This window comes from Pyrgilauda ruficollis, unplaced genomic scaffold, assembly GCF_017590135.1.
Source record: "Pyrgilauda ruficollis isolate IOZ18807 unplaced genomic scaffold, ASM1759013v1 scaffold16, whole genome shotgun sequence".
Classification (NCBI taxonomy): Eukaryota; Metazoa; Chordata; class Aves; order Passeriformes; family Passeridae; genus Pyrgilauda; species Pyrgilauda ruficollis.
Genome location: NW_024514764.1, coordinates 13,635,843 through 13,650,945, shown reverse-complemented (window position 1 = coordinate 13,650,945; position 15,103 = coordinate 13,635,843). Strand labels below are relative to the sequence as shown.

Below are 15,103 nucleotides of genomic sequence, written 5' to 3'. Positions count from 1 at the left end.
CCTTTTGCAAAAACATCCATTGATCACAAATATCAGGACCCAAGCAGAAAGATTGCTTGGGATTGAAGACAATCAGTTATTCCTTTCTAAAACAAAGTTCATCCCATTAAAAAAGGTGACTGTATTTAATAAATAGTAATTTCTGACATAATAAGTTAAAAATTAATTTAAAATAAGCTTGTATAGAATAAATAGGCTTCAGTAAGTGCTTACATACATACATGCCTCTCTGAATGGTTTCAAGTGAGCTCATGTTTAAAAGAAGCAAGTTCTGTAATACTGCCAGAAAATCTTGTGCCTTCAGGAAATCAAATATTGCTTTTCTTAGCCCTTTAGGACTGGGTTCAGTTCCCATCCACTCGGGAATGGGACAGACCTGCTCATTATTGCTGTAAACCTGAGTAAAAAGAAACAATAGTTTGGAAGATGCCACTCACTGCAGGCAGATTCAATGCCTGGAATTTCTAAAAAAAACCATTTTGACTTTGTTTCTCAGCAGGGTTAAAAAAATCCAACACATTTCCCAGAGCATCCTGCCAGACCAGAAGAGGTTTTTGGTTTGGCCTGGAAGTGATTTCTGAACCATCCTGCCCGTACCCAGGTGTTGGCAGTTCCTTCCAAGGCCCTGCCTCTGGAATGCCCACTTGACTGTCCAGTGTGGAACCAGTACCCCGTGGGCAGCCAGGACATTCCCTTAGTTTTGCCACCCAGGAATTATCTAAAGGTCCAACAGGTAAGGCAACATCAGCCTCCTCTGCTGGAAAAGAACCCATGGGAAGAGCCCTTTGGAGGGAAGTGGATTCCTGCAAACTCACAGGCACCCAAAATCCACAGGTGGTGAAGGAGGCTACTGAGAAGCAGGCAGCTGACCCAAAACTCCTAAACCTGCCCTTGGAATTTCAGTTTCTGTGGCTGAAGCAGCCCCCAGAGGCCTCTGTGTGTCCAAATGGCTGTGACTGCCCCACAGCTCAGGCCTGGAGCTCTTTGGTTTGGGGCTGGAGCAGCCCCAGGGTGCCCCTGCTGCTGGAGCCTTGGCTCTGCTATCTGGAGAGGTGGGAGCTGCTCTGGGACTGGCTGGAAGATGTGGTGACTCCACTCAGCTGGGAAAAGCCACTGGTGCAAGATTCCAGGCTGGACATGGATCCCCTGGCATGGGACAGAACAGATGTGCTGTTAGCAAGGCTGCAGTTGAGGGATTCCTCCCACAGATCAGCTCCCCTCTCTAACACTTACACAAGGGCTTTTTGGCCCATCATGTCCCACTCGCTCTCTAAGAATCTCTTAGAGATTCATCATTGTCATGACGAAAAATTAATCAGTCAGAGACATTTTTTCCCATTTACAGATATTATTCCTTGTCTCTGACTATTGTTCTGGGGAAAGGGACACAGCTGGAGCCTCTGGGAGCTGTCCCTGAGGAGAAAGGAAAGCTCCAGAGCACTCCAAATGCATTTGTGAACCCAAGGACTCCGGGCTGCTGAACACCAGAGTCCCAACTCAGCATCTCCAGCTCCTCCTGCCAAAAGCAGGCTGGGCTCAGGAAGAGCCCCAAGGAAGAGCATGACTGCAGTGAGGCATTTCTGCTGCTCTGACCCCCCAGGACCTGACCAGGTCATACCTCAAGCTGCCACCTTCAGGCCTGCTCTGCCCAATGCCTCCATCAGCTCCAGGGAAGGGCCAAGGACTGGCACAGAGCTCAGATTAACAGGACATGGGGAGGTGCTTCTGCCACTGAAGGAGGGGGCCAGGCACACGGTGCCAAGGCTGGCTGTTCACCTGTTCAGAAATGCTCATCCTTCTCAAGTGCAAAAAAACCCATTTGGGAAAAATAGCCCAGCTGATACTTAAATCACTCCAAAAGCAGCTTCTCAAAATATTCTCAACTAAGATACAAACCCTCTTGAGTCAGAAATCTCCTGCTCTTCAGGCAGCTGCAAGCAAGACCCAAAGCACAAATTTCACTGGTGGACACAGATTCAAGGAAACTTTTAAATATCTACAGCACCAATTTTGTGTCCATCCACTTGTCAGTGAAACACATCCCCTGTGGGGGTCTCTGGTATCCAAGTGTTTAACTCACACTCAGTGCAACTCGTAGTAAACCCCTTGTAAATGCCCTACCTGAAGTCCTTGGAAGCCAGCACCTCGTAGTAGTAGATGAGCTTGCACTTGTGGCTGGAGCCCTGCAGGGAGGCCAGGACATCGTCCACACGGGGCAGGCTGGAGCTGGAGCAGGGCAGGGGCCCGTGCATCCTCCACTGCAGGATGTAAAAGCCAGGCCAGCGAGTGACATGGGACCCCTGCACAGAGGGAGGGACAGCAGGTGACCACGGCTGTCTGGGGGAATGGCTGAATGACCCAGCACAGGGGTCATTCACCTGTCTCACCTCCCTGAGACACAGCCTTATTTAGCTTAATTTCCATAAGAATTTTAGCTTTCCAGCGGAGTCTCTTTCCAATGACTCACTCTAAATAAGGATTTCCCACTTTCAAAGGGTATCCAGAAAATGATCACAGAATGGTTTGGGTGGGAATGGACTTTAAAGCTCATCCCATTCCATCCCCTCCCACTATAAGTGAGGTCTCACCTGAGTGGGGCAGAATCCACCCTCCTGCTGCTGGGAAATGACCACAGCCCCCCTTTCTAGCAGTTCCTGATTTCCCACACCATCAATTCCCTCCCTACCACTCCACTTTGAGCTGGCAGGACTCTGAAGCCATGGCAGGACCCCAACCCCTCTCACCTGGATGCTCTCTCCTTCCCTGCAGACCAGGGGAGATTCCACCCGGCTGTAATCCACCCCCAGCACCCAGGTCTTGTCAATGAGCTGCACATTGTCCCCTGCACCAGAGGGACTTGGTGATGTGGCTTCTTTGTGACTTGGCTCGGGAGCTCGTTTGGAGTGGAAGAGGCTGAACACCACATCTCCCTTCAGGATGTCAAAGTCCCAGGTGATGACAGATTCCCCTTCCAGGATCTCCACGAGTATCTAAGAAAGGAACAGAACAAGCCCCCAGGGTCAGGTGCTCAGGTGGCAGCAGTGTGTTCCTCCCCACTCTGGGGCAAACAGACTTGGCTCCACAATCCTTCAGCTGCCCGATGGAGGGGGACACACACCAACTCCCACTCCCAACCCTACCACAGTACACCCACTCAGGTGTTTTTACCTTTTCTCCCCATATCAGAGTTGCTTGTAAATGAGTTCCTTGTTCCAGGAAAACCTCAGTGGAAATGAGGCACAAAGAGCCAAATCAGAGTCACCCCCCATCAGAGAGGCCAGAAGACTGATCTGACACCGATTTGCTCCTTTTTGGGACATCCTGTTTCCTGATGACTCCCATCAAGCAGTTCCCAGCACACACCTTCCTTTATCACCCCATTACTGTCCCAGTCCCAGCTATAATTCCATTCAGCTGGGAGCTGAACTATCACAAGGGGAACTGAGTGCCCTTTATTTCTCCCAAGAGGAGGAGGTGGGGGAGGAGAAAGAGACTGGACCTTCCAGAACAGAACACAGCAGAGATAAGAGACACTGCTGCTCAAACTGCTGCTCTTCACTCCCACATTGCAGCTGCTCCCTTGCAGAACAGCAGCTGCTGCCGAGCCCTCTGCTGCTCCCTGTGTTGGGAGCCCTTGGCTGCTCCAGGCAGCCCTAGCAGAGGGGACACATGTCACTGTGCCAGCAGCTCAAGCCGTGCTCTGTACCTCGTGGGGGGCTCCTTTGAGGACACTTGCAGAGTGGTAGATGGTTTCTGTCCACAGCCGGATGTGATCCGAGTTCTCCTGCTCGTCCTCGGTCTGGTACAGGGACTTGGGGACGAGCCCCCCTTCTGAGACAGTGCACTGCAATGGCCAGACACACAAACAGGAGGCTCAGGGTGTTCCAGCAGAGAACCAGGAACTCTTGCTGGCTGTCAGACACGGGCTGACCCCTCAGCTGAGCCAGAACTGCACAGTGGCTCTGAGCTCACTGGAACTGCTGAGGTTTATGTGAGCTCCCTGTAGAGAGCTGCCCTCTGCCCCTGCTCCAGGATCCCAGGACAGCACCAGCACTGCAAGGGACAGCTCTCTGTGACCAGATGAACTGCTCTGTGCCCACAGCACGGGCATGCTGGCCAGCACAGAGGCTTAACCCCTTCCAGAAGGCAGTGGAGGGCCAGGGTAGTGAGGAAGAGGAAATCAGTTCCACTTTGCACCTGCACAAGAGGAAGGAAAACCCACCATGCAGTCTCCTCCCAGGAAGTCTGGGATCACATCCTTGTCCACATAGTCCACCAGCCCTCCTGAGCCCTGGTAGTTATTGCCACTGTAGATGAGGAACTTCTGCCGTGTGTTCTCATTGATAAAGGGACTGACCTGAAAGACAAAGGGCACACAGGACATGGCTGTCACCGAGGGCAGCTGGAGACGCTGTCTGAGCCACCTCATGATGATGCTTCAGGCTCTAGCCTGGAATGTCTCAGCAGTGTGCAGAGCTTCACAGCTCTGAGGCACTTCCCAAAGAGAGGGATAACAAACTGAAAATGTTCTTTCTCTCTCTATCACCATCTCACAACACCTTCTGCTTTATGTAAAGGAAGTCTGCAGTCACTGCCTCACCCACAAACCTCACAAGAAATGTAACAACCAAGTTCTCACACTGCCAGAGCAGTCAGCAGGCACCAGGCAGAACCAGATTTATTATTTACTACTACTACCCTTCAATGTCCTACAGCAGGAGATTAAAAGGTATGTCTTTCCCATCTATATATGAAAGCCCACCAAGTCTGGGTGGAATTGGCAATTCCAATGCAGGTTTCTCATCCTGTCCTGGTGGATGGCAGTCACCAGAACCCAGTGAGCTACAGGCACCCCATGGCTCTGCTGTGGCTCTTCAGGAGCTCCCCATAAGTTGCCTGGAGATTTTCCCTCCCTGCCTCTGCTGATCTGTGAACCTGCACAAGTGGCAGTGACCCTGCAGAGCCCAGGTTTCACCCACCAGGGTCCAGAGCACAGGGAAGACCCGTGGTGCTCTCACGATCAGGAGCCTCCCCAGGGTCTCAGGGTAGTTGTCTTCCACCACCTCAATGATCCTGAGCAGGGCCTTCACCCCAGGCCGCCAGAGGTGCCTCATATTGAGCCCTTCCAAGTCCACCAGGCATGTCCAGGATCTGAAATAAACAGAAAAAGACCTGTCAGAACTCTGGAGTGTGGTGGCAGCTCAGTTTAGGATCCACAGTAACCCCACAGCCCGTGCAGGATCCAGGGAAGCCAAAAAGGGCCACGAGCAGTTCCAATAAAAGCACATCTCCCCTCGGGCAGCAGACACCTGAACCCAGGTGAGCTCCAGGTAACACAGACACCCAAGCCCAAGGGCAGGAACATCTGTCACTCCGGAAGAAGGTGAAGGTATACAAGCCTCTTGATAAAAATAATGTAAAAATGCGTTCTAAATGAAGGTGGAATCTGGCAGACAGGCTCCTGCATTAAAAAACCCCAGAATTTCAAAGATGTGGATCCAAATCACCAAGACAGAAAGATTAAATTAATCTGAGATGGGATATGAAAATTATGTAAGGAAGGATCAATACTTGCTTTTCAACAAAACTGCAGGATTTCTCTGCATTTAAGTCAAACAACTACATTTTTATATATCTGTAGTCCCCATCCAGCCCATAAGACACACTGCTGTCTGCACTGTAACCCCAAGGACATCACCCCAAACCACAGCAGCATCCTTCACCATGGCACTGAGAGTCTGCAAGGGCTCAGGAAAACCAATTCTAAACCCATGATACTGACGTGATGGGCCGGCCGAAGATGTTGGTGTTTTCCTCACATCTCTTCTGTCCTTCCTCATTAATGGACAGAACCTGCAATCACAGACAGGGATTAGCCAGAGAATGGCTGAGTAATCAGGATGGCATGGAGATCTTATTTTAAAGAAAATACAGAAAGCAGAGGGCAGGGTTAGAGGGGATACTGGGAAGGAATTGTTCCCTGTGAGGGTGAGCAGGCCCTGGCACAGGGTGCCCAGAGCAGCTGTGGCTGCCCCTGGATCCCTGGCAGTGTCCAAGGCCAGGCTGGGCAGGGCTTGGAGCAGCCTGGGACAGTGGAAGGTGTCCCTGCCCATGACAGGGGGTGGGATGGGATGAGCTTTAAGGTCCCTTCCCACCCAAACCATTCCAGGATTCCTGATGCACCATGACAAGACTTCCCAGCACCCTGAGGGGAAGAGGTGACACACAGAGGCACAGCTCACATGTCGCAGCAGGGATTCCTCTCCCAGGGCCTTCACCAAACCCTTGGTGTCCATCTGGCCGAGGCGCAGGATGTAGAGCGGCCGCCCATCTTCAAAACAGAGGGGTCAGAGAGGGCAGCACTTTAGTCTACCAGGCTATCACTCCCCTACCCTTTTAAAAAGCCACATTAAATATTTCATAAGGATAAAAATCACTGCTAAAAGCAACCTGTTCAGAGAAATTGCTTTGCACTGACTGACCTGTGCAGAGGGAATACAATTAGAGGGAAGCAGCGTGGCTACTCACAGGCACTGAACTGCTTTGTTAACTTTAAAAATGTCAGTGCAGCTTTCCTCACCATCCCAGACCACCAGTGAGGCGCCAGGGGCAGCTCCTCACCTTTGTCCTGGTAGTGCCACCCCCCAGTGTAGTACTCCTGCAGCAGGGCCGGGGGTCTCCAGGACTGCAGGATGAAATCCACCTGGTACTGCTTGCGCCAGGCCAGCGACTGGCACAGCATCTCCCGCGCTTTGTCGATGTTGAAGTCGCGGGCGCGCAGGAACCGCAGGATGTGCTCATCCTTGGGGATCTGCCAGGAGAGAGAGCCCCAGGATCAGCACTGGAATGCTCCATTTGGCCTGCAGAGGAGGCTGCACCGTTGACACAATTTTTAATCTCTTCAGACTAAGACAGCAAACATTAAACTTCCCTTCTGCCTCCCTCCCTCCGTAGCTGACCCAGCTGGAAGCAGCAGAGGGTGCCAGGAGCACAAAGGCAGGGAGGAGCTCACTGACTGTGGGAAGCCCTTCCCCAGTGCAATTCCCAGGAGCCCCAGCAAACCCCAGGCTGGTTGATGTTTCCCTTGACTGGTTATCCACAAGGACCTCCAAAACACTGTAAACAAGTCAGGGAGGTGCAAGTTGCCCTGCCCAGGGCAAATCAGCACAGGATGGCAACAGGTAACAAACAGCCACAGGTAACACACTGAGCACGCCAGGCACTGGAGGGAATCACAACTGTGCAGTCTGAATGATGCCACCAGTACCAGCTCCAGCTCTTGTGCAGGCCCTGCTGCCAGTGCTTGAACAGGAAAGCTGCTGAGTGCTTCAAAGGCTTCCCTGCCCCATTACACCGCAATAACTCTTGATCCAAATCAACCCAAACCACAACACACCCTCTCCCAATCTCTCGCCCCAGCACTAGCACTAATCCTAACATCACAGGCACAAAAGCCTTCCAAAGCACGTCTGCAGAATGGCTTATTCCAACCTCCTTCCAGATCTGCCATGTTCTCTTTAGCTGAAGAATCAAAGAAAGCTTGGCAGGAGTGCCAAGCAGCAGGAATTAACAACGAACCTGATGGATTCCACAGAAGTGCCAAATCTGACTAAGAGCCTGTCAGCTGCAAATCCAACTGGATTAGAGCTGCATGTGCTGCTGGATTCACAGCCCCTCACTCCAACTTCTCCAAAAGTGCTTGGCCTCATTCTCTACAAGTTTCCATAAAAAAATTCCAGCTCTGTGGAGCAGGGATTGTCTCTTCCAGAGTATCCATGTTGTGTTAGCACAACCCAAGCACTCCCAGCCCTGCTGGGACACAAATCCCCATGTTCAGGAGTCAAAGCTCCTTTGTTTGTACACTGCCACGCTCAGGGAAACAGAAAGCTGGATAGAAAGCATGGCTGGCAGCTGTGTCAGGAGGGAGCAATCCTGGATTCACAAGCAAGAGATGGTACGAACTGGCTCACCTAAAGAAGGGAAAGAGCTCAGGCAGCCTCAACAAATCCTAAAGCACCTTAGGAGCAGGGGGGAAATTAGCACTGGTTCTAACACTGCATCTGTGTGTCCTGGAAAGGAGAGGGCAGCCTTCCCAAAGATGATTTCGAGAGTATTTAGAGGAATTCAGTACGACAGCATGTTTAAAGCCAGCAGAGTGTTCACCAGATAATTCAGGTTTGTGTTCCTGCTGCTCAGAGGCAGCTGTCACTCATGAGACCCAGCCCAGACACCCACAACAGCTCCTGGGTCTCTGCAGGAGAGGGGATGCCTGCTGGAAGGTTTGATCATTTTCCTGTTTCAAACCTCCCCTGTGCACGGCTCCAGGCAAGAGGCAAATCCAGCACTTCTGTTTGGACCAAAGGCAGGAAGCTCCAAGAAGACTTATTCCACAGCAGAATTAGACTTTTATCCTTGTCCAACCAAAGCAGTAACTCCCACACGCAAGAAAACGAAGGTTTAATTTCAGCCTGCTTTTGTATTCCCTGGTAAAACTGCTGCACTCTCCTGCATGGTGCAAAGCCTTGAACAGAGCTTTAAGTTGTTGCAATTTTAACACCATTTACAGTTTGTTCCTTCAACTCCTCAGATTTTTTAAGCAACAACATATCTGATGGTAAAGGTAATGTCTGCTTTGGAAGGAATGGGGAAAAGATAGTGAAATAGGACAGAGGACAAAAATAAGAAGGGCCATTTTCCAAGAAACAGGAGATCTATTTTTTGATAATTTCTGATACAGGAATAAGGCCATCCCTGCTCTGAATTAGAAGAACAGATTGTCACAGCAAGGTAAGAGCCTCTCCAGGGACAACCCCAGCCTTGCAGGACAAGCTCCTGATTTTGGCCTGCTCTGTCAGGGAATCAGGAGAAGCAGCTGAGCAGTCAGGGGGGTCAAGATGAAGTTTCAGTAGCCAGCACCTCCCTTCCTGTGTGCCCACATCCTCCCGGGGACAAGGCCTGAGGCAGCTCCACTGTCCCCAGAGCTCAGGATTCAGCTGCACTTCCCAAGGCTCCCAGCACAGCTCAGGGGACAAGGGCTGCCACTCCCTGCACAGCTCCAAGCACCCAAGGGGCAGCTGCTCCACATTTTGCTTATGTGCTCTCACTTTTTCCTTTTCCAGCATGATTCTCCAGCCTCTGACATGGAGGGGGAAAACCAACCTGTGGGTTGATACTTTTCAACCCAAACAAAGGTTTAGGTGGTGCCTGTTCCAGCTGAAAGCAGGATCCTTGCAGGTCACAGCAGGGACAAAGCCTCCCTGCCTTTGGGATGTCCTCCCACCCAGGACCCACTAGGTGAGAGATCTCCCACCCCACTGGAGCCCACACCACTTCACTGTTCAGGTGTCCATGAAAAGCCTCCTGTCCTCTCTGAGAGCACAGTCACACCTGGGGACTGATCCCTGCCTGTCCCGTGCCTCTCATCTGACTGGAGGCTCGATCACAGGCAGACACAGACCAAAAACAGCTTCCAGCAGAGCCCCTTCTCTTGGTGAAGCTGCTCCTGCTCACACAGCTCACTCACCACCCCTGGCTGGCTGGGAGCCCAGCCCCAGCTCCTTCCTCAGGGGCAGAGCATCACAGTGACACAAAAGCAGCTGCCAGGGAGGTGTCACAGCCCTTCAAGGGCCCTTTGCTACATCAGGTGTGTGCATATATACAATATATTATATATCACACATATATTCCTGCAGTCTCTACCTGCCCCCAGCAGCCCCCACCCTTCTGGTCCAAGTTATCCAAGCTGCTGCTGATGCCACTGTACACCAGTGGCCTGGACCAGCTCTGGCAGATGTTTGGGGGTGGAAATTTATCAGCTCTCACAATTCAACAGCACTGTTGGTTTCTGGAGCTCATCAGCTGCTGGGAGCCTCTCACACTGCCACAACACCTCCTTCTCTTCAGACTGAGGTTTGCTGGGAGCTGTTTCTCCATCCTGTACCCAGGTACATTCCTGGGTACCAACAAAACCCATGTGCCTGCTCACACACAAGGGAACTTCAGGAGTTCAACAGCAGCAGAACAATAGCACTAAATCTTTCACATTTTGTTTCTACAGAGGTGAATCACATTCACTTTTCCAAGAAAAAACAGCATTCCAAATCATGTTCAGACTCCCTGTACTCAGATGAGACATGCTCAGCTCTGAGACATACAGCCCAGCATGCAGGACTGGCAAAGCTCCTTGTAAGCAGCAGTCTTTTTTGGAAAGGCCAGGTAAAGAAAAGAGAATGAAAATCTTCCCAAACCCAGGAATGCAGAGTACCTGACCTAACCCATCCTGACTGACTTAGCTGATTCCTTCCAAGCCAGGAAGCTTTTACTGTTGAAACTTCATCCAGCTGTTCCCTGCTTCCAAGCAGGATCACTTGCTCCTCTTCCTGAGCACCCTTTATCTACTCAGCCCACCCAACTACTCTCTCTGGTGCTATCCTTTGTCCTTCTTTCCTTCCCTCCTAATCCCTCTCCATCAGGAAATCTGGAGTGAAACCCCTCTTGAGGCATTCAAGCTGCTCTAGATCCTTTCTTTTCCTGCTGGTCTAAGAGAGACTTTGCTTTAACCAAAAGGAGCCCAGGACATTCCAGCAGAGCAGAGACACACCTGTCCCTCAGTGCCCGTGCTGCTTCTCAGGGAAAAATCAGAGAACCATGGAATTTTCTTGAGCAGGAAGGGACCCACAAGGATCCCCCAGTCCAACCCCTGTCCCTGCACAGACACCCCAACAATCCCACCCTGTGCACCCCTTGCAGCGCTGTCCAAGCGCTCCTGGAGCTCTGGCAGCCTGGGGGCTGTGCCCATTCCCTGGGGAGCCTGGGCAGTGCCCAGCACCCTCTGGGGGAAGAACTTTTCCTGATATCCAACCTGACCCTCCCCTGGCACAGCTCCAGCCACTTCCTATCCCTGGTCACAGAGAGCAGAGTTCAGAGCTGCCCCTTGGGAGGAGCTGCAGCCCCAGTGAGCTCTGTGCTCCATCTCCTCCAGCTGAACAAACCAAGTGCCCTCAGCTGCTCCTCCTATGGCTTCCCCTTGAGACCCTTCCCCACCCTCAAGTCCACCCTTTGGACACTTTCTGACAGCTTTAGATCCTTCTGATACTGTGGTGTCCAGGACTAGAGGTGAGGCCACTGTGGCACAGAGCAGAGCAGGACAGTGCCTGCAGGTCACAGTGTCCCTTTGGGCTGCCAGGGCTGACTCATGCTCAGCTCAACATCAGCCAGGACCCCCATGTCATTTCCTGCGGTGTCACACTCCAGCCTCTCATTCCCCAGTGTGTTTGTGCAGCCAGGGTTCCCCATCCCAGCTGGGGATCCCTGGGTGCCCCTCAGTGCCTGCCCTACCCACCTTTCCCTTGTGAGTCTCCTGGAGCCACTGGCGCAGGCGGATCAGGCAGCTCTCCTGCATCGGGGTCAGCTGGCCCAGGTAGCGCTCGATGTAATCAGCATCCAGCTTGTCAGCTGCAGGGGAAACAACGACTCAGAGCAGACTGGCACAGCCAGCAGGGAGGGGAGCACGTGTTTCTAACATTGGGCTCCCTGTGATTTACAGGGGATTTGCCCAGAAGCCTCATCCCAGCAGCCTGAGGGAGGGAGGGAGGGAGGGATGGAGGGACACTCTCCTGGAGACTGGGGCACAAGGCCACAGGCAGCACGTGCTGTATCACAGCTGGATCACTCCACCTGGCTCTGGGAACACCTATACTCCATTCAGCTCTGGATTGCTCCAGGAGGTGCTTTAAAAGACCTGTCATGAGCTCTGGCACTCAGGTCATCAAGCACTCCAAGACCTGGGCATTTCCATCTCCATGTGTCCCAAATCTCATGCACAACTGCAGTGACAAGTGGCTTGCTGGAAAACCAAGCCATTATTCTGCCCAGGGACACCAGAGACTAAGGGAGAACAACAGCACATTTCTGACAGCCAGGCAGGATTTTGGCAGGAGGAGAAGTCCTCTGCACACCAAGCAGCTCAATGCCCCTCCAGCTCAGAGACAAAGGACAAGAGGTTGGTGAGTGCCAGCACCGAGGGACAGGGGCATGTGTCACCCAGGGCTGGCAGCTGCCAGCCAGCAGAACAGGGCAGCTGGGGGAAGCAGCCCAGTCAGAAGCTGGGGTGGAAGACATAGGGAGCAGGGCTGGGGACACCTCAGAGCTGGCACAAGGTTCCAGGAGATGCCATCACCTACAGAAGGAGGCCTGGACACCCACAGGATAAGCAGGATAACAGAGAAATTGCATTTGGAAGCAAGACATCCCATGGAACCCCCAGAGCTAGCTAGGTGAGGAGCAGGCCCAGGGAAGCTAATCCTGTCCTGTGCAGGAATACGGACAGAAAAATAAGGACTCCTCTCCTCTTCTGCTAGCTGGGACCCATCACTCTGAGGACAACATTAATCTCAAAAATTTCTCCTAATCAGCTTCTCTGTGGATTACCATCTTTCTCCAGTAAAGCTCCCAGACAATGTCAGGTGAGAGCAGAACTACTGATATTTCCAAATTCCAGGTTTTTTGCCTAGTTACACTCAGCAAAACAAGTGCTGCCTTTCCTTCTCAGGAATGACAACAACTGTTTCTATTACAACAGCTCTGGATTCAAAGGTCCCTCCTATTTCTTTTTGCCAGAGAAGTATTTTATTAGTCTAGAAAATATCATCAGACCAACACACGGAAAGATAAAGTTTGATTCAGGCATTTTGTGGGAAAAATGCCTTAGGAGACATTCCTCAAGTTTGTCTTGGCCTGATACAGGGCCAAAAACCATCCAAACCTGTCCCCAAGAATATTAATTTGGAACAGACAAAACATTTAATTCCAGCATACTGAAGACCTTAAAGGGCTGGTCAAACTTTTTTTTTTTTTTTTTAAGCTCCAAAACATACTGCCTGCACAGTTTTTTTGTTTTAGGAAAAAAAAAAAAAAAAAGTTCCATTGTTTATTTTCCTTGAAAAAAGAAAATAGCTTTCCCTCCTCCCCCACGCTCCAGATGAAAAACCTGGTGCCAAGAGAAATTAAACGAAGCTCCTTGGTGAGCGCTACTGCCGGAGAGCTGCAGTGCCTACCGTCAGGGCTGGCAGGCTCGGGGGGCGGGCAGGGGCTGCCGGCCGGCTCCCTGCTGCTGCCAGCAGCCCCCGAGTCACCAGGGATGTCACCAGGGGCCCGACCCACCGCCGGGACTCGCTCCTCCTGTGCCGCGGGAGGGCTCCAGCGCGGGATGAACGTGATCCCTTGGGAGATCAGCTCCTTCAGGTAGTGCTCAATCACCTCCTTGCCCTGAAGGGGAAAACTCTCATTAGGGAAAAACCTCCTCCAGAGCCAGCAAGGCACTGGAGTTTCCTCAGGACAGATGATGGATGTTGCTAAGGATAAACAGAGGGGAAATCTCTCCTTCCATCCCCATGATCTTGTCAAAAAACCTCCAGTATCAAAGCCCCCTGTGAATGATGAATTACACTAATGGCCAGGCAAACCCCAGTCATGGATGCAGCTGCCTTTCCAACACTTTTACCCCACCCTCCTGCTCCCAAACCCGATTAGCTGCCCTGTTCCTCTGCAGCCCAGAGCCACTGTCCCAAGCCCAAGCTCTGGAGACACAGGGGGTGGTTTTCACCAAGAACCTTCCCTTTCTGCACAAGAAGAGTGTCCTCAGTGTCCAGCAGCCCTGCACTCAGAGCACCCCGTGCTCCTGTGGCACAGCCTGCTCCATCCCTGCAGCTCTGTTCTGTGCTCCTTGCACACTGGCTTTGCCTTCCCTTGCCCAGCTGAGGGACTTCAGAGCCATAAGCAATGGCACAAAACTCCACTGGGTCTGTTCACAGCAAGGCAAATAGAGGGCCTGGGGTGTTCAGGCAGCCAGGGAAGCCCACCTTACCCGTTTGATGTTGGAGGTGTACTGCTTCATGGCAATTTTTTCCACGGTGCTTTCAAAGCCAAAAAAGGATTTGATGTCAAGAGAGGCTGACTGCTCAAAGCAGGTCCACTCCTCGTTCTCAGGGTGAACCTGCAGCCAGGGGAACACAACACACAGGAGGGATGGGGACAGGAGGCTCGTGGCCCTGGCACCACACTGGCTGTTCAACCTCCACAGCCACGGAGAGGGGGCAGAGGAGGCACTGCCACACCTGCAGTGACCAGCCAGGTCCATTCCTCTTGTGAGAGCCCTTTGTGAACTGGACACCCAGACTTTTGCTAACCCAACATTCTTCACGTGCACAAGGAAACCCAGATTTAAACCCATCCCTGCCCCAGCAGACCTGAACTGTAGTAGCAAAAGCTGCACAAAAACAGCAGTGGAACTGCCCACTTCAAGCCATCATGTCAAAGTCTCCTTATGGAAAGACAGGGATGGCCCTGTGGAACATGCAATTAAAACTCCTACACCAGCAAAGAAGAAAAATGCAAACTGGGTTTCTTTTTCAGTTTTGGATGGGAGACTCAGCCTTCTCCCCAAAACACTGGGCACACGGCAGAGCATTTCTCCATCTTCAGCTCAACACACACCTTTCCCTTATTTCCCCTCTGTTGCTCTATATATGGTAGAATCCATTCCTCTTTTCAACTTAACCCTTTCCTGAGACGGCTCTGCCTTCTCTCTGCAGGTGTTGCTGTTCATAAACTGACAGGAAAGAAAAACAACTCCAGCCCCCACAGAAAGATATCATAAAAGAGAAATTCCCTGGGGAGATATTAAGTAACTGCAGGAGCAGGATCATATTTCTCCAAGTTGCCTCAGAGAACGCTGCAGAAAAGGAAAGATGAGAATAAACCTGCTTCCGGTGCACTCTGGCAGGGAAAAGGGAACTGGTAAAAATAGAGCAGGGAACCATCTTGAGGATGCAGCCAGCAGCTCCCACCCTGTTCCCCTCAAAGCCCAGATACTGACATTTCCTTCCTAAGGACACAGCCAAAATCAGCAAGTGTAACAATCTCAGAGTTGACCTGGGAGCGTTTCAGACCTGTCAGTGCCTTTGATGATGATGGAAGTTTGATTTACAGCAGTTTTTAGGAAGCCTCAGGCAGCTACCAAGGGATCTCTGGCCCAGGAACACCCTCACCATCCAAAATGTTCACAGCCTATCCACTCCTCCTCCTCCTGAAGCTCCTCACAGCC

At 51.7% G+C, this 15,103-nt stretch overlaps 1 protein-coding gene across 1 annotated transcript in view; it reads right to left on the bottom strand.

Annotated features, from left to right (window-relative positions):
• Positions 1-529: 529 nt before the first annotated feature.
• Positions 530-15,103, bottom strand: part of SEC14L5 (SEC14 like lipid binding 5) — a 35,449-nt gene continuing 20,875 nt past the window's right edge. Inside the window, exons 6-17 of the mRNA XM_041462232.1 lie at positions 13,865-13,993; positions 13,056-13,266; positions 11,342-11,454; positions 6,622-6,811; positions 6,243-6,331; positions 5,783-5,853; positions 4,980-5,151; positions 4,223-4,357; positions 3,707-3,844; positions 2,745-2,990; positions 2,122-2,300; positions 530-1,146 (exon numbers count right to left, since the gene is read on the bottom strand). Of these exons, the coding sequence (XP_041318166.1) occupies positions 1,041-1,146; positions 2,122-2,300; positions 2,745-2,990; positions 3,707-3,844; positions 4,223-4,357; positions 4,980-5,151; positions 5,783-5,853; positions 6,243-6,331; positions 6,622-6,811; positions 11,342-11,454; positions 13,056-13,266; positions 13,865-13,993 (1,779 nt within the window). The 3' untranslated portion in view covers positions 530-1,040. The remainder of the gene's footprint in view (positions 1,147-2,121; positions 2,301-2,744; positions 2,991-3,706; positions 3,845-4,222; positions 4,358-4,979; positions 5,152-5,782; positions 5,854-6,242; positions 6,332-6,621; positions 6,812-11,341; positions 11,455-13,055; positions 13,267-13,864; positions 13,994-15,103) is intronic.